Consider the following 22,474-nt stretch of genomic DNA (forward strand, 5'->3'; position numbering starts at 1 on the left):
ATATAGCCCTGTTTTCTTCCAGCTGGAGATGATTTAGGATCCCCTGCATTCTTCCTTGAAGTGCTTTGGCGAAAATAGAGCGATGGAAGTTTAGAGACTATCATCTCACTTTCCTCCCTTCCCCACCCCCACCCCAAAGACTGAGGAGCTGGTTCAAACACAGCAAAAGAACAATACATTGGAGTCCTTGACTGTTTTGCTTGGTCAGAGGTTCCAAGACTCCAGTCTTTCCCTTCCCGTGCTTTCCCTGGGATCCTTCCCCGAAGAGAAGTAGGTGCTTTCTAATCAGTAGAGAAAACGTTTAGGGTTTTATTGTTGCTACTAGTTTTTCCTCCTTGATGTATGCCAGAATTCTCATGAGCACAAGACAGGCACGATCCCCCCTGTTTTTTGTCTTCTGCAGTGTGAAACTGCAGTTTTCCTTGCCTTAGCTTTTTGCATTTATGTCCCATGCTTCCTTCCCAGGCGAGAGGGAATGCCTTGTAGCAGAGTTGATTCCCCTCCTCTCCCCCCCCCCCAATTTCCTGTCTGAAAATATTTCTGAAAACTGTGAGTCAATGTCTCAGCTTTGTATGAATATGATCTTGAGGATGTGATGGAAGGTTTTGGACCATCCCCGGCCATGCTCATGTGAATGCAGTGCATTTAAGATCCACACTGGCTGCATGTCTGATTTTTCTCTGTCATCCCTCCCTCCTTCCCCCAAGAAAATGTCTGGTCTTAGTTTCTGGTACAAAGGAGTCACTGCTATCTTTCCTTTTGCTGGTACTAATGTAGTTCCTGATGTCTTTTGCATTGAGTAGCTTGCTCTCACACTGCCCATTTCTCCTGTTCTCTCTTGTAGGTATCTGACCAGCTTCCTTGGTTTTTGATGCTGAAGCAGGATTGTTTTAACTAAAGATGGAAACACTGGAGTCGGAATTGACCTGCCCAATCTGCTTGGAGTTATTCGAAGACCCTCTGTTGCTGCCGTGTGCTCACAGCCTGTGCTTCAGTTGTGCCCATCGCATCCTGGTGTCCAGCTGCTCCTCCAGCGAGTCGATAGAGCCCATCGCAGCATTCCAGTGCCCCACCTGCAGGTATGTCATCTCCCTTAACCACCGCGGCCTAGAGGGCCTCAAGCGGAATGTGACCCTGCAGAACATTATAGATCGCTTCCAAAAGGCGTCTCTGAGTGGCCCCAACTCCCCTAGCGAGAGCCGCCGAGAGAGAACATACCGCAAGAGTCCTGCCATGTCCAGCGAAAGGATAGCGTGTCAGTTCTGTGAGCAGGACCCACCGCGGGATGCGGTGAAGACCTGCATAACCTGCGAGGTGTCCTACTGTGACCGCTGCCTCCGGGCCACGCACCCCAACAAGAAGCCATTCACCAGCCACCGCCTGGTGGAGCCTGTGCCAGACACACACTTCCGAGGACTCACTTGCTTGGAGCACGAGAACGAGAAAGTGAACATGTACTGTGTTGCGGACGACCAGCTGATCTGTGCCTTATGCAAACTGGTGGGACGCCACCGAGAGCACCAGGTGGCGTCGCTGAGTGATCGATTTGAGAAGCTCAAGGTAAGAATCACTGGCTTTCCTGAAACAAGAGGTGTGAGCTGGGGAGGGTCCTTTGTGGCTTGCTGCACTCGCCCGAAACCAGGGGTGGCCAAACTGTGCAGGAAATGGAGCAGGTGCCAGCTGGGAGCATGACAAAGCATTGCATGCTGGGAGCTGCAGTTTCAGTGGGCCTCAGCTCTGTGGTGAAGTGTCATGAGTCAAACGGTGGAACACCGTGAACTGCTGCTCTTTGGCCACCCGGCTCGGTGGCAGAGCCCTAGTGCCACGAGGAAGGCTGCTGCTTGCTGGGAGTTGGATAGCCTTCCTTGCAGGGACTGTGGTTTTCTGGTGGCGTCTTTTCAAAGCTAAATCCGTTCCAGATGTCCTAGTCAGTCTCTTATTTACACCTAATTAACCCTCCAGGCTCTAGAAGGTCCATAGGCTAATGAAAGTTGAAAGATCCTTTAGAGGTGAGATCTGCAGACCATTGGCATCTAGAGGGTTAAGCGAACCACATGTGAGAGAGAGAGCGAGAGAGAGCGAGAGAGAGAGATCCTGCTTGTATGATTGCAGGAAAGTCTTTCATTTTCTGCTGATCTACATGTCACGAGTTCAGTCCTCAGGCGTGCTAACAAAACCACAGAGCCCACAAAGTACAGAGCAAGCCTCCCTGTGCCCCAAATTAGAGGGAGTCTCTGTGTGTAGTAGAGAATGCAGTGGTGGCAGCAGCACCAAGAACGTCAGCATAAGAGAGGGTGCAGGGCTGGTTTGGAGTAATGGGCAGGGGTGGGGAGGGGGAGCTTCAGGGTAATGGAGAAGCCAGTACTGGGGCTGGGCACTGTGTGCAGGGACTTATGAGATCTGGTGCTGGCTGTGGCTAGCGGATCCAGGAATCTCAGGGATTTGCTTAGTATTTACTGTGCAGATTCTCCTACTGAAAAATCTTCCATGCACGTCCCTGCAGGTTTCCCAGGTTGTGGATCTTCCAAGCTGCTGCTCTCCCTGTCCCAGCAATGGGTCCTGCAGGCAGACCCTTGCTGTGTCTATTGGCTGGCTGTAATTTCCACAATGAAGGATTACTGGAGGTGGGGTGTGTGTGATCAGTGGTGAAGTCATTAAAATTGAAATTAGAGGTGTACTCTCCCCCGGATTCACTCCCTGCAATGGAAGTGATTTGGAGTGCGTCTGTTCCCTCCCTGATGCAGGCATGCAGTGTAATCCCCCTGAATGGGAATTGTGTCTGCACACATTGCACATGAGAAAATGTCCTCCCATCCTTCCTGTCCTTCTGTATTTGAAGCTAGAATCCCAGCTTTGTCCCCAGGGCTGGATGGGACCAGTGCCTGCCATCTGGGACTGCAGGGTGAGCTGGACTAAGCAGATCATCTGGGGGCACTCTGCCACAAACAGCAGATCCCGGTCCAGGTGTGAATATGGCTGCATGCATTTAATTGTGGTAATGACTATGCAGGTTAGATTTGGCCCTCAGGCCCCAGGCAGTTTGTCATTGGGCTCCATGGTTTCTCGCCACGTTGGCCAGGCCCTGGATTAAAGCTGTTGGTTTATTAACCAATGGGAGCCTTGTCTCTCTGTTTTCCCTCACGCCACCCTCCCATTCCCCCTCCATTCAGTGCCTGGTTACGCATGCCCAGGCTCCTTAGTCTCTCTGCACTGGAGAAATTTAGCAGCCTTTATTTATCCCGTAAGGACAAAAGTCTTCTGTTTCCTTTCTTTGTCTCTGAGGATGGCTGGTCTGTCTAGCACCATTGGGGGTATTACTGCCAGGCCTCCCCAGGTTGGCTTGTCCAAAGCTTTGTTGGGTTGACTCCACGGCTGGCTCTTGTTCCACGAAATAAGGTCTGGAAAATGAAGGTTACTCAATGGCACTTGGTCAGAACACACACACTGCTCGGCGAATAGCTGACTGAGTGCTGAGGGCAGTAACCTATCTGGCAGCATGGCTGCGTCTCCCTGCTCGACAGCCTGTGCCTCTCTCTCTGGCCAGCACTGGGCCCTCCCCGCCACACTGGGCCTGGATCAGTGCTGGGGTGGAGGGTGCTGCTGCAGGTGATTGGTGCCGCCTGTAGCTACACTATAGTGAACCCATTGAATCTGGAGGCTCCGTCTGCCCCTGGGGAGCCCTACCCTGATCTAGCCAGGCAGTGGGCTGGAGGTTCAATGGGAGGGGTAGACATCCTCACTGCAGAGACTGAAGTCAATGTCAGTGCGGCTGAGGAGTCCTGGTCACACTGGCTGAGGTAACCAGCCTTGTACGATGCAGTTCATATGGGTCCGTTTCTGTGGTTAACTGTCCTGGGGCCTGATGCCCCCAGGCATGGCATGTTCTGTCATGCTAGCTGTGATGTGCCCTGGGAACTTCCCTTTCCCCAGCTCCTACTTCTGACCGGTACCGACTGAACGCTGCTCATAGGCTCCGTCAACGCAATCCTGACAGCATCTGTCCCCCGTTCCTCTGTCAGTCTCCTGCTAGCCGATGCTATTGCAGGATCTGTGCTGGGGACAGCCTCCTCCAGCAGCCTCCTCCATCAGCACCAGCAATCTGCACGCAGACAGCCTCCCCAGCACCACTGAAGCACAATGGGCAGATGGCACCAGTCAGTCTCCCCTCTCCTGGCCCTGGTGGCCAAAGCTCTGTATCTAGCCATCCATCCCGGGCTATCTGGGCACCTCACAATCATTTGGGGCTTTCAGCGCCACAGCTCCCCTGAGGCACGAAGTGCTGTTACCCCGTTGTATAAGTGCAGAACCAAGCAGCAGGGGAGATTAAGTGACTTGCACAAGGCTATGGTTGAGCTAGGAATTGCCTCTCCTGTGACCTGTCAACTGCTATCTCACCTGTCTCTACCATATAAGGACTATTTATCATTTTCATCTGCCTTCCTTTCCCTCCCTCCCCCCCCCACCTTCTCCCAGTCCCTGCAGAGAAGGCCTGGAAGTAGCCTTAGGTGTGTTGCCGCCTTGTTCTCTGTGGCTAGGGAATCATCCCTCTGCGGTAGCCTGTGTTCTCAAGCCGGAATATCCCCCACAATGAAGCAGCAGAAATGGGCGATCATCCCCCCAACACAAGTATATAGCATGTGTTTGATCTGAACTGAATTACTGCTCTGTGCTCTCCAAGTGGGAGAGATCAAACTTCCTGGAATACTTCCCACGGCCCCTGAGGAGTACTGTGAAGCCTGATTATTAAGCAGCCCTAGTGGCTCCACTGAATCTGAAGTGAACCCGAATGGCTGATATTTGACCTACATACAATATATAAAATTAGAACTCTCTCCCCCCTCCCCTGATGCATTCCATGTGAATCTGCAAAATAGTTTTAATTAATTTTCTTTTCAAATAAAATTAAAAATCTGTATAGCCGGTTACATTACCGATTATGCTAGTAAGACTATAGCTAATCAGGTTTCCATTAGAACCCTTTTTCACGTGCACATAACTTTTTTTCATCACTTCTCTTTCCAGTTGAAATTTTCCATGCTTATTCTCAGCCTGAAGGTGATTTCTTTTTTTAAACATTTGAGCAAAATCAATTCACCTGCTTTTGTTATGTGAGGGGAGGAAGAAATACTTTTCCCTCTCTAGCAAACCACCAGGCACCTTTTCATGCACAGGTTAGATTTCTAAATAAAAGGACTGATGATTGGACAATGAAACTTTCCAGAAGTCTTGTCCTAACTGAGGGCTATTCTCCAGACTAATTTGCATCCACAGAAACAAACACTAACCACAAATTGTTTAAATTGACTATTTTTTCACATTTATAGTACAAAAATATGATCTAAGGACTATCGGATAACAGAAATAAATGGAATGGTTGCCATTGAAACAGTCAGCATTTGTCAATGGCTACCCCACATTGGTGATGCTGCCTAGGTTTCTTATTAAAGTGTCTCAGATACCGCTGTGATAAACAGTGATGTTTAGTGGTGACCTCTGCAACATAGGCACTGACTCTGTGGGTGCTCTAAGGCTCAAGCACTCACTGAAAAAAAATAAGGGATGCTCAGCACCCACCAGCCAGAGCTGTTCGGCGGGGCAGCTGATCAGCGGCTTAGTGGCTGTTGGGAGGTGCTCAGGGGTGGGTGGAGAGCAGAGAGAGCGGAGCTGGGGCGGGAAGAGGCAGAACGAGTGCGGGGCCTCAGGGGAAGTGGCGGAGTGGGGGCAGGGCCTCAGGGTGGAGCAGGGGTGGAGCACCCACTGGGTAAAACAGAAGTCGATGCTTGTGCTCTCCAGTACTGTAGTTTCCTAGTTCTGCAGATGTTGTCTGTGTTGGTGTTTCAGTGCAGCATTCTGTTTGGGTCACAATCACTTTGTGGAAGAAAGGTAGCAGAGGCTCCCCTGGAATAGTACTTGGGGTATGCTGCTTACCCCCAGGATCAGTATATGGCTATGGATAGAGACCTTTTTAATATTTTTAATGAAGTAAATACTACTGGGAATTGTGTGATTATGAGAGACTTTAATTTTCCTAATATAGGTTGGAGAGCAAGTGCTACTAATAATGGTAGGGCCCAAACATTCCTGGATGTGATAGCCAATGTATTTCTTCATCAAATAATCCCTAAATCAACAAAACGTGATGCCATTTTAGATTTAGTATTGGTGAGTAGTGAGAACCCCCTAGAAGAACAGATTGTGAGGACAGCTTTGGTTTGAGTGATCATGAGCAAATTCAGTTTAAATTAAATGGAAGGATAAACAACAATAGGTCTGCAACTAGCGTCCTTGATTTCAAAAGGGAAAACTTTAAAAAATGAAGGGAATTAGTTAGAGAAGCGGACTGCACTGAAGAACTCAAGGATCTGAATGTGAAGGAGGCCTGGAATTACTTTGTCAAAATTGCAGAAATTATCTGAAGCTTGCATCCCAGGCAAGGGGGAAAAATTCATAGGGAAGGATGGCAGACTAAACTAGTGAACAAGCATCACAACAGGTGATTAAGAGAAAGTAAGGAATGGAATATGGGATGGATCAGCAAGGAAAGCTACCTCTTGGAGGTCAGAAAGTGTAGAGAAAAAGTGAGGACTGTCAAAACCAAAGCAGAGTTAGACTTTGCAAAGGAAATTAAAACCAATAGTAAAAGGTACTTTCGCCAGATAAAGAAGACAAAGAAAGAAGTGGGACTGCTAAACACTGAGGATGGAATGGAATGGAGCTTAAAGATAATCTAGGCATGGCCCAACATCTAAACAAATACTTTGCCTTGGTTTTTAATAAGGACAATGAGGAGGTGGCGGGCAATGGCAGGATGGCTAATGAGAACAAGGATATGGAAGTAGAAACTACCACATCCAAAGTGGAAGCCAAACCCAAACAGTTTAATCAGGGGTCCTGGATAATCTCCATCCAAGAATATTAAAGGAATTGGCACATGAAATTGCAAGCCCAATAGCAAGGATTTTTAATGAATCCAAAAACTTGTGGGTCATATCCTATGACTGGAGAATTGCTAATATAGTATCTATATTTAAGAAAGGGGGAAAAGCGATCTGGGAAACTGCAGGTCTGCTAGCTTGACCTCAATTCTTAGCAAAGTCTTAGAACAAATTTTGAAAGAGAGCGTGATTAAGGACATAGAGGTAAACAGTAATGGGGGGGCGGGCGGGGGACATACACAACAACATGGTTTTACAAAAGGTAGATCGTGCCAGAAACCTGATCTCTTCCTCTGAGAAGATAATCTATTTTGTAGACAAAGGAAATGCAGTAGATCTAATCTGCCTGGATCTCAGTAAAGCAACTGATACAATTTCATATGGGAAATTATTAGTTAAATGGGGATTAATATGAGACTGGAAAGGTGAGTAAGAACCTGTTTAAAGAGGCGACTACAACAGGTCATGCTGAAAGGTGAACTGTCAGGCTGTAGGGAGGTTACTTGTAGAGATCCTCAAGGATCAGTCTCAGGTCTAATCTTATTTACCATTTTTATTAATGACCTTGACACAAAAAGTGGGAGTGTGCTAATAAAATTTGTGGATGACACAAAGTTGGGAGGTATTGCCAATACGGAGGAGCACCAGACTATCACACAAGAAGATCTGGACGACCTTGAAAATGGGAGTAATAGAAATTGGATGAAATTTAATAGTGCGAAGTGCATGGGATTTAGGGACTAACAATAAGAATTTTTGCTATAAACTGGGGATGTATCAGTTGGAAGCGACAGAGGAGAAAGATCTGGGTGTATTGCTTGATCACAGGATGACTGAGCTGCCAACGTGATGTGGCTGTGAAAAAGGCTAATCCAATCCTAGCGTGCATCTGGCAAGGTATTTCCAGTAGAGACAGGGAAGTGTCAGTACCATTATACAAGCACTGATGAGACCTCATCCGGAATACTGTGTGCAATTCTGCTCTGCCATGTTTAAGAAAGATGAATTCAAACTGGAACAGGTGCAGAGACGGGCTACGAGGATGACCAGAGAAATGGAGAACCTACCTTACAAGAGGAGACTTAAGGAGCTTGACTTATTTAGCCGAACCAAACAAAAACTAAGGGGAGATATGATTGCTCTGCATAAATACATCAGAGGGATAAACACCAGGGAGGGAGAGGAGTTATTTAACGCTCAACGGCACTAGAACAAATGGATATAAATTGGCCATCAGTAAGTTTAGGCTTGAAATTAGACGATGGTTTCTGACCATTAAAGGAGTGATGTTCTGGAGTAGTGTCCCAAGGGAGTAATGGGGGCAAAAAAACCCTAACTGGCTTCAAGATTGAGTTTGATAAGCTTTTATGAAGGGGATGGTATGATGGGATTGCTTACAATGGCACATGGCCCATATCTTCAATGGCTGAAGATGGGGCTTTAGAGGGAGGAGCGCTCTGAGTTACTACAGAGAATTTTTTCCCAGGTGTCTGGTTGGTGGGTCTTGCCCATATGCTCGGGGTCAAACTGATCGCCATATTTGGGGTCGGGAAGGAATTTTCCCCTGGGTCAGACTGGCAGAGACCTTGGCAGTTTTTCGCCTCCCTCTGTAGCATGTGGCACAGGTCACTTGCTGGTTTGAACTAGAGTAAATGGTGGATTCTCTGTAATTTTGAAGTCTTTTTAAATCAAGATTTGAGGACGTTAGTAACTCAGCCAGAGGTTATGGGCCTATGACAGGAGTAGGAGGGTGAGGTTCTGAGGCCTGCAATCTGTAGGAGGTCAAACTAGAGGATCAGAATGGTCACTTCTGGCCTTTGAGTCTATGAGCAGTGCACATTGTGGCACTATAAGAACGTGGTGATGTCAGAAGAGAAGTCAATGTTTTCAGTCCTCCCAGTTATTTTTCTATAACTTTCCATCCTCTGTTTTGTCTTCATGTAAACTGTCTGTTTAGTTTCATTGTTACAAATTGACACATTCTGAAGTGTGGGAGAAAGAAGGGTCTGGTAGTAAGGGCGGTAACTCAGCCAATTGCACCTACGTTGTGGGGTTTTCCAGGAAATCTCTTGGCTGTCCAGCATGACAGAGTTGGTGTTGCTATGCAAACCTTTCTTTTGGCATTTCCTAGCTTTTGATTGTTTCATTTTCAAATCGTTAGAAACTCAGATGAATGTGACACTTCCTTTAATATGGATTTAAACTGGAACTGTTTGAAATGTTTTGTTTGGAATTTTTTTCAACAAAAAAAAGCATGTTAGTCAAACCTGAAATTTCAGCAGGAAATGGCCATTTTTGATTAAATATTTCAATTTTTTTCACAGAAAATAAAAATTTTTACTTTTTGGACAAACTTTCTTAGGCCAAAATTTTCAGTAAAACTAAAATGCTTGCCTACCTAGCCAAAATGTTTTGGTTGCCAAAATACAAAAAAAAAGTTTTGATTTTTAATTTTTTTGATGAAAAACCTGAAATATTTTGTAGAAAAAAATTCACAAAAAGGGAAACATTTCCTTTTTCCATCACATTTTTTTTGGCAGAAAAATAGTAATTAAAACAAAATCCTGACCGCTGTAATTTATACACAAGGAGTATAACTTTGCAGGTGGGATGTCTAGGTAGGAAGATAGAAGGCTGGGGTCTCCTCTCCTCTGTCCATTCTGCTTGTACATGTGCAGCTACTGGTATTCTTGTGGGAGATGCTGCTTTCCTCTTCCTTGACTTAGAGTCCTTGATAAGGTGCTTAGTTAGAGAGGGCATCCAAAGCAAAGTACAGAAGGATTTCTTTCCTGCTTGCTCTTCCTTTTACTCCAGGGGTGGCCAATATGTTGTTCCTTGTATAGACACCGACTCCAGGGCTAGAGCTACAGGAGCCAACTTTCCAATGTGCTGGGGGGTGCTCACCGCTTAACCCCTGGCTCTGCTGCAGGCCCCGCCCCCACTCCACCCCTTCCCGCCCCCTCCCCTGAGCCTGCCCTGCCCTCCCTCCTTCCTCCTGCATGCCACGAAACAGCTGATCAGGAGGTGTGGGGAGGGAGGGGGAGGTGCTGATCAGCGGTGGACGGGAGGTCCTGGGAGCGGGGCAGGGGGAGCTGATGGGGGTCTGCTGATGTGTTACTGGGGCTCTTTGGCAATGTACATTGGTAAATTCTGGCTCCTTCTCAGGCTCAGGTTGGCTTCCCCTATTCTATTCTATTTGATCAATTCTTCCCCAATTCTATTCCCTTTGATCAATATTCAATGTACTTTTTTTCCCTCCTGCATCTTATAGGGAAGGTAGGAATTCCCACAGCAGATCAAACCAGTGGCCCATACAACCCAGTATTCTGTCTCTGATGGGGACCAGTACCAGCTGCTTCAGAAAAGGTGCAAGTAATGCTGTACTGGACAATTCTGGGATGACCTGGGCTTGATAGAAATGTATTCCTAATCCCAGGCAGTTAGTGGTTGGCTTATTCTCTGAACCATGAGAGTTGACATCCATCTGAATGCCTCGCTGAGCTCATATAGCTGAATATTTTTACTATTCACAGGAATGCACAGTCCTCTTCTGCATCACATTACGTTCTTTGCCTTAGTAATATCTGATGGCATTGAGTTCAGCAAATTAATTATGCATTGTGTGAAAATATTGCCCCCCTCCCATTTTAAATGTGTTGTCTTTTGATTTCATTAGTATGTCCCCTTTGTCTTGTATTAATAGGCATGCCCTGTGCTTCTAATTGTTTTACATGCCTCTGTCAAGGAACTTCTATTTCGTCTTCTACTGAAAAAAAGTCATAGTCTTCTTAATCACTGCCCATATCAAGTCTTTTCATGCAGCTAATAACTTTCTTTGCTTTTCTGTCGATCATTTCTATTTCTGTGTCATCCTTTCAATGATGGGGTGACTAGAACTGAACATAGTATTCATGGTGAGGTGGGTGGGGCCAGTGTTTTCATTGAGCTGTCCCCAATGATGCCCAGGTCTTTCTCTTGTGTGGTTGCAGTTCATTTAAAACATATTGATGAATATGAGTATAGGAGCAGAGATTGTTCCTTCTGTTATGCATTGCCTTGCACTTGCCTTCTATTAATGTAAGTTGCTGCTGTATTTTCCAGTCATTTAGCTTCATTAGGCCTTTCTGAAGTTCCTCACAATCCTTTCTCTGATGACACAATTTTACATCACCTGGAAATTGTCACCTCCTTTCTCATCCCTTTTTCCAGATCACCAATAAATATGTTAAATTGAACCCATCTTAGCATCCAATGATGCATCCGATGAAGTGAGCTGTAGCTCATGAAAGCTTATGCTCAAATAAATTGGTTAGTCTCTAAGGTGCCACAAGTCCTCCTTTTCTTTTTGCAGATACAGACTAACACGGCTGCTACTCTGAAACCTGCCATCTTAGCATGGATATCTTTAATACCCTTGCATACTAAACACTGACCCATTTCACTTAATATCTGTTTTCTCTCTCTTAACTAGGGCTGATCAAAAATTTCACATCCAACTGTTTTTGACAGACAACTGGGTTTGACAAAACTATTTTTTTTTTTTAGAAAAGTGTCTGCTTTCCCTAGAAAACTTCAGTTATTTTGCTGAGAAATTGAATGCCTGAAACCAAAATATTCTGCGTAAAAAAACGAGAGATTTTGATTTCCAAATATTGCCCTGGTGCCTCATGGGAGTTGTAGTTTGGTGCCTCGAATCCCTATTCTCTTCTACAGGTCAGGCTCACCAGCTGGATTACGACTCCAGTGATGCACCATGGCCAGGGACTCCCATGATGCACCATTTCCTCTCTTCAGAAGGTGAGACTATAATCTTACTTTATCCCTCATGATGCGCCAGAGAGTCAAGCCTATGGAAAAATGAAAGCATGAGGCACCATGGCAGCATTTCGAAATCAAAAGAGGTGACATTTTGACCACATTTTTTGGCATTTGAATTTCACCCAAAAATTCCAAAATTTCTGCAGAAAACCTCCCAATTTTTTGACCAGCTCTACTCTTAACGCATTTCCAGTCCATGGCAGCACATTGTCACTCTTGTCATGCCTACTTAGTTTCTTTAACAGTCTCTCACGGAGAACGTTATCAATGGCTTTTTGAACATTCAGTTACGTTCTGCTACCTGTTCTCCTTTATCCATTAGTTTGTTGACTCCCTCAGAATTCTGGTATGTTGGAGAGGTCAGATTCTCCTTTAGAGAAGCTGTGCTGACCTTTCCCAACCAGATGCTGCTCAGCTAGGGTTTTTAGAACTGTCTTTGATCCTTTTGGAGATGTTTGTCCCTTGTCAGGACATGCATCACTAGCTCCACTAGGTTAGCTACAGCAGTGCTTCTCAAGCTCTCTGATGGGGGGACCGGCAATATTTTTTTTCCAATGTGCGCGCAGACCAGCAGCCGATGGCTCGTGGACTGGTACCAGTCCGCGGACCGCCACTTTGAGTAGCACTGGTCTACAGGGGGGGGAGGAAGAAATCAGTAGCACTAAGTGTGAGCACTTTTCCTGAACTTTTATAAACTTGACTCAGGAACCTCCTCTGACTTTTCAGCAGAGACTGAAGAAGTTCAAACTTAAGCTGCTGTCCCAATAAGCAGCTGTGTGGCTGTTCTTTTTTTAGACCATATAAACAGCTGTGCTCCTGTTTCAGAGGCTTCCTTTTGAGGCTGAATAGTTCTTCCTTTGTGAAAATGGAAAAGTTCGTATCACAGCCTGGAATTTCTGAACCTGCCACCTGGTATTTAATACAATACACAATGGAAGTGTTGCCTGTCTGACAGCTGTGCTGATTTGCTTGATACAGAGGAGTTTTCACACTGCTCATGCATCTGCACCATCAGGAGATTGTCCTGTACCTGTTTTCTTTTTAATGCCATGGGCTGGCCCTTTTCGAAGGCAGCTCCATCTCTGTGCTGTCCAGGGCAGGAGGCATAATCTGCCACTGAAGCAGCAAGTAGCATCAATGATGTAAGCACCAAGCATATTAAAACAATTGATTAGTCACTGTTATTCTTAGTTTAGCCTGTGGTGTGATGCCTAGGGATTTACATGTAATTCCGTGCATCGGTTTGAGAATAAATACATTTAAAACTAGCCATCTTTCCTACATTCTGTTTCAGATGCTTTGAAATATATCCATTTCCAACTTTACTATTTCATATTGGTGCTTATGATTTAAACAACACTGTCAGTTCTCATTGGGCTAGAGGGAGGGACTTTTCCCCTTCAAGGCATCCGAGTTTGACCAAAGCTGCCCTCTTGTCTATGGCAGATGCTTTTGCCCTCTCTTAGAAGGTGCAGAGACTTCCCTCTCCCTTCTCTTGCTGTTAACCACAGTCTGTATTTACTCTGGGGGTGGATGATGTCACTTTCTAAATAAATAAACAGGCCATGAGCTATGACAAGCAATGCTAAAAGTTTGGCAAGGTTTGTGGAGATAATATTGTGAACAGCATGATCGTTAGCTTGGAGTTCTGCTGGGAGCTCTCGCCAAGGGAAATGCAATGGGGTCCCTACACTTCCAGTTTTTCAAGGACTTTGGAATATGTTCTACATCAAAGTCTATTGGCTGAAAGGCAGAGACGAGTAAATGAGGATAAAATAGCTCCTTGGATAGAAAAGTGGCTCATGAGAGAGAGTGGCTGGTCACAGTAAGTGTATTGAGGCTCTCATAGAATTGTAACTATGAGAGATGGAAAGACCTGTGGTAGTGGTTTGCTGGGTGGGTGAGAATAGGAAAGTGGATGATGCCAGAACTTGTTGCTTGTAGCAGAACTGGAGGGACAACAGATAGGGTCATTGCAACCAGATTGAGTGGTGAGTGAGCGTAAATGGAGAGCATGTGCTTCATGTGATAGGCATGCAGCATGCTGGCCTGGAAGGGGACGCAGCAGTTATACTGGGACTGACGAAATCCTTGCCTGTCAGTCTAGTATGGTGCTGTGATTAAAGAAGGCAAACTGAGGACTAGGCTATATTAACCAAGGGTGAGATAATGCATTAAAAGAAGAGGAAGATGTTGAGTACAATACATATGGCACTGGTTAGAATTTAGGGTTCAGTTGTGGCCTCCCTGGTATTACTGCCTGATTGAGTACCCTGCAGGACTTCCAAGGTGATTTTAGGTTTCAGAAGTATACTGCAGAAGGAGCTTAGCACACTTCTGCTGGAGACAAGACAACTATGAAGTGGTCTAAGGGAAGTGTTCTGAAGCACGACAGGCTGGCGAAGTGCAACGACAAACTGTTCATGGATGAGAGACTCAGAAACCACTACTTGCGGGTAGAAGAACTATGTAATCAAGTGTGGGCAGCTCAAGCATTATACTTATACATCTGCTCATAGAGCTCCTGATATAGCTGAAAACTATATACATGTAACAACCACCAAATATGAAGAAGATACATCCTAAAATCAGAAGATTGAGTAAACAGCAAAGCTGCGTAGACCCATATCACTCAGCTGTAAATATGGAATAAGTTGCAAAGTGGGGTTATTGAATCAAACTCTGTTAAAATACATTAAACATTGGGTACTCATGTAGAGAAGCTTAGTGACAAAGCAACAGCCAGTAATGCCATTCCACATATGAAGTAGACCTTACACCTGAAGAGGAGCTCTGTGTAGCTTGAAAGCTTGTCTTTGTCACTGACAGAAGTTAGTCCAATTAGAAAAAATTACCTCTCCCACCTTGTCATTCAACATATGAGTTACTCAGGAGGTTCTTAAATGCCATCTCCTTCCAGGCAAGGAGATTGTGCAATTGCAACCACCCAGCAGAAGCATTTCTCTTTGTGAGCTCTACTGGTTGGGAAAGTGCAGCGGCCAGAGGTCACGTGTAGTCCAGGCCACGCGCTCTGATAAGGCAGAGTAAATACCCTGCAGCTGCAAGCAGAAGAGTCTCTTTCTCTCTCACACACGCGTGCACGCGCACACACACCAAAAATCAACTGATTCCTTTTTCATAACGGAATCTTGCATTGCAGAATATGACTGTAGCTCTTCTTTATTACATCTCTCTGTAAATTGCTGTGAATGTGTTAGCCCCTCTCCCTCAGTGTTTCAGATCTTGTATGTAAGAGGGAGAGGGTTTGGAAATCTGCCTGGAATTGAATAGTGAGAGAGGATATTTTCTTAGTCTGTTCTAATAATGAGGTTTAGAGTGCTGTGTATAACTAGAGCACTTTCCGTAAAAAATGGGCTCAGCTGCGACTAGCTCTGTTCAGCTGTGTCTGATGACTAACAAGTTATGGCAAAATCCTTAGGATGCTGAATTTCAAAAGGGTTTCTGTTTAGTTTTGATGAGTTAGTCTTTGCCCATGTTAAATCCATGCTGTATCTTCATCACAACAGGAAAAACATAATTCTAAACTCCCTACATTTTTTTGGTCACACCATTTGGGCCTCTACTGTTTGGTTTGTTAAAGGTTTCTAGGAATGATCAATTTCAGAGAATTCTGTTACAGTGTGACCTTAAATGGTGAGAGATCCACTGAAATATTCAGATCTGATTTTACAGTGACAAGGCACAGCACTTCAACCATGAAGAGTGCTTACCTTTGCCTTCTACAAATGTTCATCTAAAACAGCAGTGGGTAGAGGGGAAACTGCTTTTCCTTTCTCCTTCCTTAGACAAAATGGAATTCTCGTCATATTTACCTTTCCTCGATTGCGTGTGTCTGTTCCAATATTGCCTGCTAACCTGGAGTTTTGAAAGATTGCACATGCATGGTCACATAGGCTTTTATGGCAGGGAACTGTAATGCTGCTGGTTTAGAATTAAATTGGCAAGCTGATTATGTTTGTCTGGAGCAGTCGCCCTCTGCGAATCCTTTGGCAACTGGACGGTGTGCATTTAACTGAGAGAAATTTGTGTGGCGGGCTGAGAGGATGACTGTATGTAAAGCTGCGTCTTTGGATGAAAGCAGCAGTAGCGCTCCCATTGGAGGGCTTCCGCTGCTCAGTTCCCAGGCAGTTACCTCTCTGAGAGAGGTCCGGTGTTAGCAGTGTGAAACTGTACAGTCCACCCTGAGTTTACCTCTGTGCTCTGTGCAATGCCTTGTAATGAATTTGGTGCTTGAAAGTGAGGCGTTGTTAATGTGAGGCAGGTCCACTGGACAGCCTCTTGGCAAGCTTCTCCCAAACACAGCTCTGCCAGCGTCTCTTGAGGCTGACCCACAATACTCTGTGCTATTTCAATCTTGGTTTTATCTTGGCCTGAGACTGCTAGTCATGCCCAGCTGTGTGGTGCGTTTGGGTCTACTAGTTAGTAACATGAGACCAGCTAACTCATTTGTATGTGTTACCGGAGTTAGCCATCCTCTCCAGAGACAAGAGGATGCTGATGCATTGTTCCTGAAACCCTGGCTTCTATTGAAGGGAAAAAGGTAGTTTGACTTTATTGCTTATCTTGTCACTGTGTTCTTTGTTTTTCAGAGATGGATGGAAAGTTGAATACAATTTGGTTTATGGTAGCAGTAATGCAAAAATTCCTGAGTTAGTCACTTACTAAAAATTAGCATTACAGATCAAATTAAAAATTAATGCAGATTAAGAGTGAAAGTAATGGCTTGACCTAGATGAAACAAATGCCTGGGATAGCAGTGCACTATCAACGGAATGAAATCTCTGCCAATTAAAAAGGCAGATTACTTGAAACTCTCACGATTGATTCTTTCTGTGGAGCCTAACGTGCAGAATCCTGTTCTTTCATGCCACACACGTTACTGTACACTGTGGCTGTTTGGTGCTGATTGTTAGTTTGGTACCCCTAAACAGTGGTTTTCAACCTGTGGTCTGTGGACCCCATGGGGGTCCGCAGACTATGTCTAAGGGGTCCGTGAAAGGTTGTCATTATCACAGAACAATGTTTTGCAACCTGTGATCCACAAACCCCTGGGAATCTGCAGACTGTTCTAAGATTTCCAAGGCGTTCGCAACTTCATTTCAAAATTTTTAGGGGTCTGCAAAAGAAATAAGGTTGCAAACCACTGCTCTAGAACTATAACTGCAGGACGGGAGGAGCACCAAGGTTATTTTGCAAAGTGATTGTGTGAGAGCTATTTATATTGGGAAGAGTATTTGGTGCAGAGCTCTTTCAAAATGCTCCCATTCATGATTTGTGGCAGAGAAAATAGCTTTCCAAAAGGAGGTTTGTTTCCCCCCCCGCTGCATTAATCACTTCATACCAATCAGCACTCTTTCCATCTGTTCTGTGTCTCCTTTTGCAGAGATCAGACAGCGTTCAGCTTAGCACAATATTTTCCTTTGTCAGTGCCTAGATGTTCTGGTGATTGGCATTCCCTAAATACCAGAGACGTGCATTTATTTTGTAACCTTTTATATTGGCGGTTCACTAAGTACATACTATATAGGGGCCAAATTCCATGCTCAGTTACACTTGGATAGATCCAGACTTCAGTGTGCTCACGCGATTGTGTGAATGAAATTAGAACTGGGCCAGCATGGGTTTTTTCCTACACGGAGAAGCTGCTGCCTGTTCCAGTGTTCTTATGTGAATAGTGAAATGAATTACTAAGAACTTCATGAAATATGGACTTTTTTGCCTATGGACTTTTGAAAATCTTTTCACTTCTACTGTGAGAGTTACCGAGAAGATCACTGCTTAATTGATAATTTACTGATTATGCTAGGAGGCTAAATTGAAATCTCTTTCCATGTCTCTCCCACACAAAAAAAGAGTTGGCATATTGTTAAGTTTGCAGCTGTGGTTACTATGACCCTTATACTAAGTCTGTAACAAGTTTATTACAATTTAAAAAATATCTCAGCCTGGACAGGAAGGAAATGAGAATAAGGGTAATTTTTATATGACTGTTCTGTGATACTTAAGAGGTCACACATTTGCTTAATGACATTATTTGCTCTCAGAGTTCATTCTACCTCAGAGGTCCGCAAACTGTGGGGTGTATCTCCCTAGGGGGGTGTGGAGGAAGATTTGAGGGGATCATGGGGGGGGGCAGGCCAGCCCCCACAGGGGGCAGGGAGGGAGCACCACCCAGCTCCACTCCGGCACAGCCCCTAGCTCCAGCTCGGCCTCCAGCTCTGCCCCCAGCCTTGGCCCTTGACTGCAGCCCAGCCGCGGCTCTGTTCCCTGCCCCAGACCATAGGTGCTGGAAGTAGGGGTACTAGGGGTGCAGTAGCACCCCCTGGTTTGAAGTGATTTCCATCATATACAGGGTTTACAGTTTTGTGCAATGGCACTCAGCACCCACATTATACAAATTGTTCCAGCACCTATGCCCCAGACCTGCCCCCAGCTTTGGCACCCTTACATTTGTCCTCCCCCACGCCCCCCCACGCCTCCCCGCAAGCCGTGGTACTGACAAGGGTAAGGGAGTGTATAACCATGAAAAGTCTGGGCACCACTGTCTTATCTATTCCAAGACAAATCTTAATTCTGACCCAAAAGAGGTCAAACTCTTTCAACATGTACACCACCAATGATCCAGTTTACATGGAGTAACATACTTTTATATGTTACTCTCTCTCTCTGGCACCCTAGCTTACAGAGAGATGTGTAAACCCAGCATTGACTCAGTCATGGCCAGATGCACACCTAACTTGATTTGACCAGATAGTGTGGATGAGACCACGGAGTATTCAAACAGGATTCAAAAACCATGTGCCAGCCTAAGTTTCCAGCTCAGCAAGAACATGGTTATTCTAAGATGGTACGGTCCCGTCCACAAACTAGATTGGAACCCCATTGGCTCCAGTCAAGCTGAAACTTCTTAAATTCCTGTCAGGCTAGTGCAGACAGGTGCCTCTCTGTTTCTCTCCCTCAGGGAAAGAGGCTGCTTCCTCTGCCTCCCTCTCACACAGCTAACCATTCCTGCTGGCTGCTGCAGCTTTGGAATTACAGGCTAATGTCATTTTCTTAATTTAAAGTCAAAGCCACTGTGACTACTGACAGATGTTTCATTACAGGCAGAGCACACAACCCTCTGCCTTCCCTTCCAGCACCTGATCCTTAACATGATCTGGGATTTGTAATCTTTCTTTTTCTTCCTCTCCTGTGCAGACCACAATTCCCTGCTGAGGTCCTGCAGTGCACAGGTCTTTTTTAAATGCTTGAAGGTCGTGAAATGAACACGAGCCAACCGGCACAATTTCATCTATTTAGATACTCTGTGTTGAGCCTGTCAGCAGCAGACCTTGCTAGAAATCTCCCTGAGCTGGGGAGTGACTTAAAATAGGTCCTCAGCAGAGCATTACACATTTCCCTCAGTCTGTTTCCAGCAAAGCCAAATGCCTTGTAAACCAGCAAGAACTTAATTGATGTTGCACGCACACAAAAGAGCATCTTGAGTTGTCCTTTGTGCAGATAAAGGCCTTTGGTCCCCTGCCAGATTCCCAGATCGAATGATTACCCAAGTCTCCATATAGCAGTATAGTGTGCTCGTCACATCAAAACGACTTTGATTTCTTACAGTGCAAGTCAAGATAGTGATTGTAATTTGGTTTAAAAGCAAGGGTGCCAGAAATTTAGCCAGCTGAGGCCAATTCTGGTAACTTGCCAAACAGGACAAGAGTTGCACCTAATTTCTGCTTAGAGTTAATGAGGAGGAATGGCCCATGAAAGAATACCGTGCTCCAGGTCAATCCAAGCTGAGACTGCACAAGAGCCAGAAGGAGCATTGCAGGCTGGGATTTGTAGTCTTTATGGGCCTCATTGCCATATTAGGAACCAAGGTGACTTCACTTTCTGGGTTAGTGTCTTGGCCTCTGGCCCACATTTTAATCAGCTTGCCTAAAGAGGCTGGCCATAGCTTTAGATCTTCAGCATGTGATAGCTGTTCCACAGTGGGATATGTTTGCTTATGTGCATCATGGTTTGGTTCTCCATTCAGGGTAATCTGTTTGGGAAGTCGTGGTGCTGACATCATCTGAGATGGAGAGCGCCCTCCAGACAGGACAAGGCTTGCGGGGAGATCTATCATAATTCCAAGTACTGGGATTTCGCTCTGTTCTCTGATCCTGTTCATGCTTGCTCATGCCTTTATCACATGCTGTAACTGAATAGGTTAATGCGGTGAAACACCAGGTATAATTAAGGCTACTTAGGCTTTGTTTTGAAATTCTGACATCAAGAACAGAAACCAGGAATGTGTTGGTGAGGAACTGCATCAGACTTAAGATTAATTTAAGCATCATGAGTCATACTCAAGTTTGAATTTCCCTGTCCTTTCTCCTTGATCTAGAGAGGGGTCAGAATTTGTACTGGCCTCTGGTGCAGGATCTAATTGATTAAGTGCTGAACCAGTACAAAAAAATAAAAAAAAACAGTGGTATTCCTAAAGAACAGTGACAGTTTTCAGTCCAATAGCTTGTGGTCCAATGGAACTGGAAATAAATACTATTTGCCATTAGGCTGCTGGGATACCTAGCTTTCGAGAAGCATACTGCATTTTTTTATTTTTTTTTTTAAATCCATGGCAGGTTGTGAGATTTCAGACCTAAAATGCATAATTCTGAATGATCTTCTTACTTTTTTTCTGCCCCACTTCATTTCCCACCTGACTTCAGTGTCACTGTCTTAAGAGCTTTTAGGACTAGGAACAGAAAGCATCACACTGTACAAAAACACCTGGGGATGCTTGTCTTTCAGACAGGATAAAGCATTAATCTCTAGCTTTTGTATTCTGAGCGAGAGCAGGCCAGAACTGAAGTGTGTGCACATGTTAGAGAAGCAAGGGTCCCAGAGCTCAGGATCCAGCCCGAGTCCGAATAGCTATACTGCAATTTTACAGCCCTATAGCCTGAGCCCCATGAGCCCAAGTCAGCTGACATTTAACTGCAGTGTAGACGTACCATTAGTCTCTCTGTGCCTCAGTTTCCCATCTATAAAGTGTGGATAATAGCACTGCCCTGCCCCACAGGCATATGAAAAGATAAATGTAGACTGTGCGGTGCTCGGATACTACACTCACCAGGGCTACAGAAGTGCCTAAGTAGGTAGAAAGCGGAGAATTTAAATCTGCATCGAGGGCCTTAGAGCAGTGGGCTGATTCCCAGCGTGCCGAGCACCCTCAGGTCCCAGTTAACACCAGTGGATTTGTTAACGTCTGGCACTTTTGCATCTCCAGGCATTTATTTCGGTCATCTGGCCTGGAGTGCTGCTGAACGTTTCTTACTGGGGGAGACTGGGGCATTGATGGCATCAAGCAGGCTGAAGCTCCATGTGGATAAGACTGAGATGCTGGGCTGGGGGAAGTGCCCAGGAGAGACGGTGAGGGTGACTGAGGGGGGGTGGGGCACCTGACGTTTGTGACTCACAACTCACGTTTGTGGTTGGCGCTCCCGAGATGCTTTTGGATCCCCAGCTGCTGTCATGCAGCCAGATTGCAACAGTGTCCAAGGGCAGCTTTTCCCCATCTGGGCCTGGTGGAAGCGGTTGTGACAGTCTCTTTTCTTTTGTTCTTTCATGCTGTTATCCCCTCCAGCCAATATCACTGCAGTCTGCTCTACGTGGGGCTGCACCTGCAATCTGGACACCTATCCTAGTGCATTCTGTAGGGCTGCGGGGTGCAGGGTGCCTGTCAGTGGGAGCATGTCACCAACGTGCTTGGCTGCACACCCTGCCTTTCAGTGTGCAGGGAGAGATTAAGGTGTCATTTTTCACTTTTAAATCCTTGGGACCTGCCTACCAGTGAGATACACATGTCACTTGGCCATAGCGCAGCAGCTTGGTCAGTAGAGCTGCCCAAGCTGGAGTACCCTCCATTTCAAAGCAAAGCGTTGGCAGCAGAGCACTCTCCGTTAGGGTGTCCTCAGCTGTGTAACTAGTTCTCCCCCTTGGTCTAAAATAGCCTTTAGGACGCTGCTGCAAGGTGCATTGATTTACAGGAGCTGGGTGGAGGTGGGAAGCGTTGTAAGTACTTTGTGTCTGAGCACGTGCAGTAATCTGTGGCCTGATTTGTCAGACCGTAGTACAAAACTGTTTTGGATCACATTATACAGTTTCAGCTAATCAGAACTGAGGAGAAAGTATCGTTTAAATTACTTGTAACATTTACTCAGCAGCTGTATCGCTATGGGCAGCGAATCACCCACTAATGCTGAGCAAATGTTGCATGGGCTCAGGTGTGTCTGGCTTGTGATTCCATAAGCCCTCTGTGCTGTGTAGAAAGTTGAAAAATGCCCTTTCTAGGAGCCAGTTCCTTACTCTTGTACAACCTGAGCCACCTGGCTTGGCACAGGTGCCCTCTGCGGGCTGGGGAGGGGGAATGGAATCCTTGGTGCACGGGGCACAGAGCCATTTTCTGGTGACTGCTGTGGTGGTGGCAGCTGTACTCCATCTTGGGTGTGAAGCTCTGGTCAGTGGGTGTGCGTAGCCCCTGGCCTTGCCCACCCCCAAGCTCCCTCAAGGGCATTGGGGAAAAGTCATTGCAGAAGCCATCGCACGCGGGACACAGTGCCCAGGCGCCATATCTACCGTGGACACTGTGCAGAAGAACTGCATCAAGTGTGAATCTGGGACTTTCCATGGCCCCTTCACAGAACACAGAGATTTTCCCTGTGGCA

At 45.7% G+C, this 22,474-nt stretch overlaps 1 protein-coding gene across 2 annotated transcripts in view; it reads left to right on the plus strand.

The window, feature by feature from the left end:
* Window positions 1-846: 846 nt before the first annotated feature.
* Window positions 847-22,474, plus strand: part of MID2 (midline 2) — a 300,175-nt gene continuing 278,547 nt past the window's right edge. The window contains exon 1 of one of the 2 annotated variants that reach the window (XM_077826406.1): window positions 847-1,560. In XM_077826406.1, the coding sequence (XP_077682532.1) occupies window positions 901-1,560 (660 nt within the window). In that variant the 5' untranslated portion in view covers window positions 847-900. The remainder of the gene's footprint in view (window positions 1,561-22,474) is intronic. The other variant, XM_077826405.1, reaches the window with a different exon arrangement.

Source organism: Eretmochelys imbricata, chromosome 9 (genome assembly GCF_965152235.1).
Source record: "Eretmochelys imbricata isolate rEreImb1 chromosome 9, rEreImb1.hap1, whole genome shotgun sequence".
In the NCBI taxonomy this organism is placed as follows: Eukaryota; Metazoa; Chordata; order Testudines; family Cheloniidae; genus Eretmochelys; species Eretmochelys imbricata.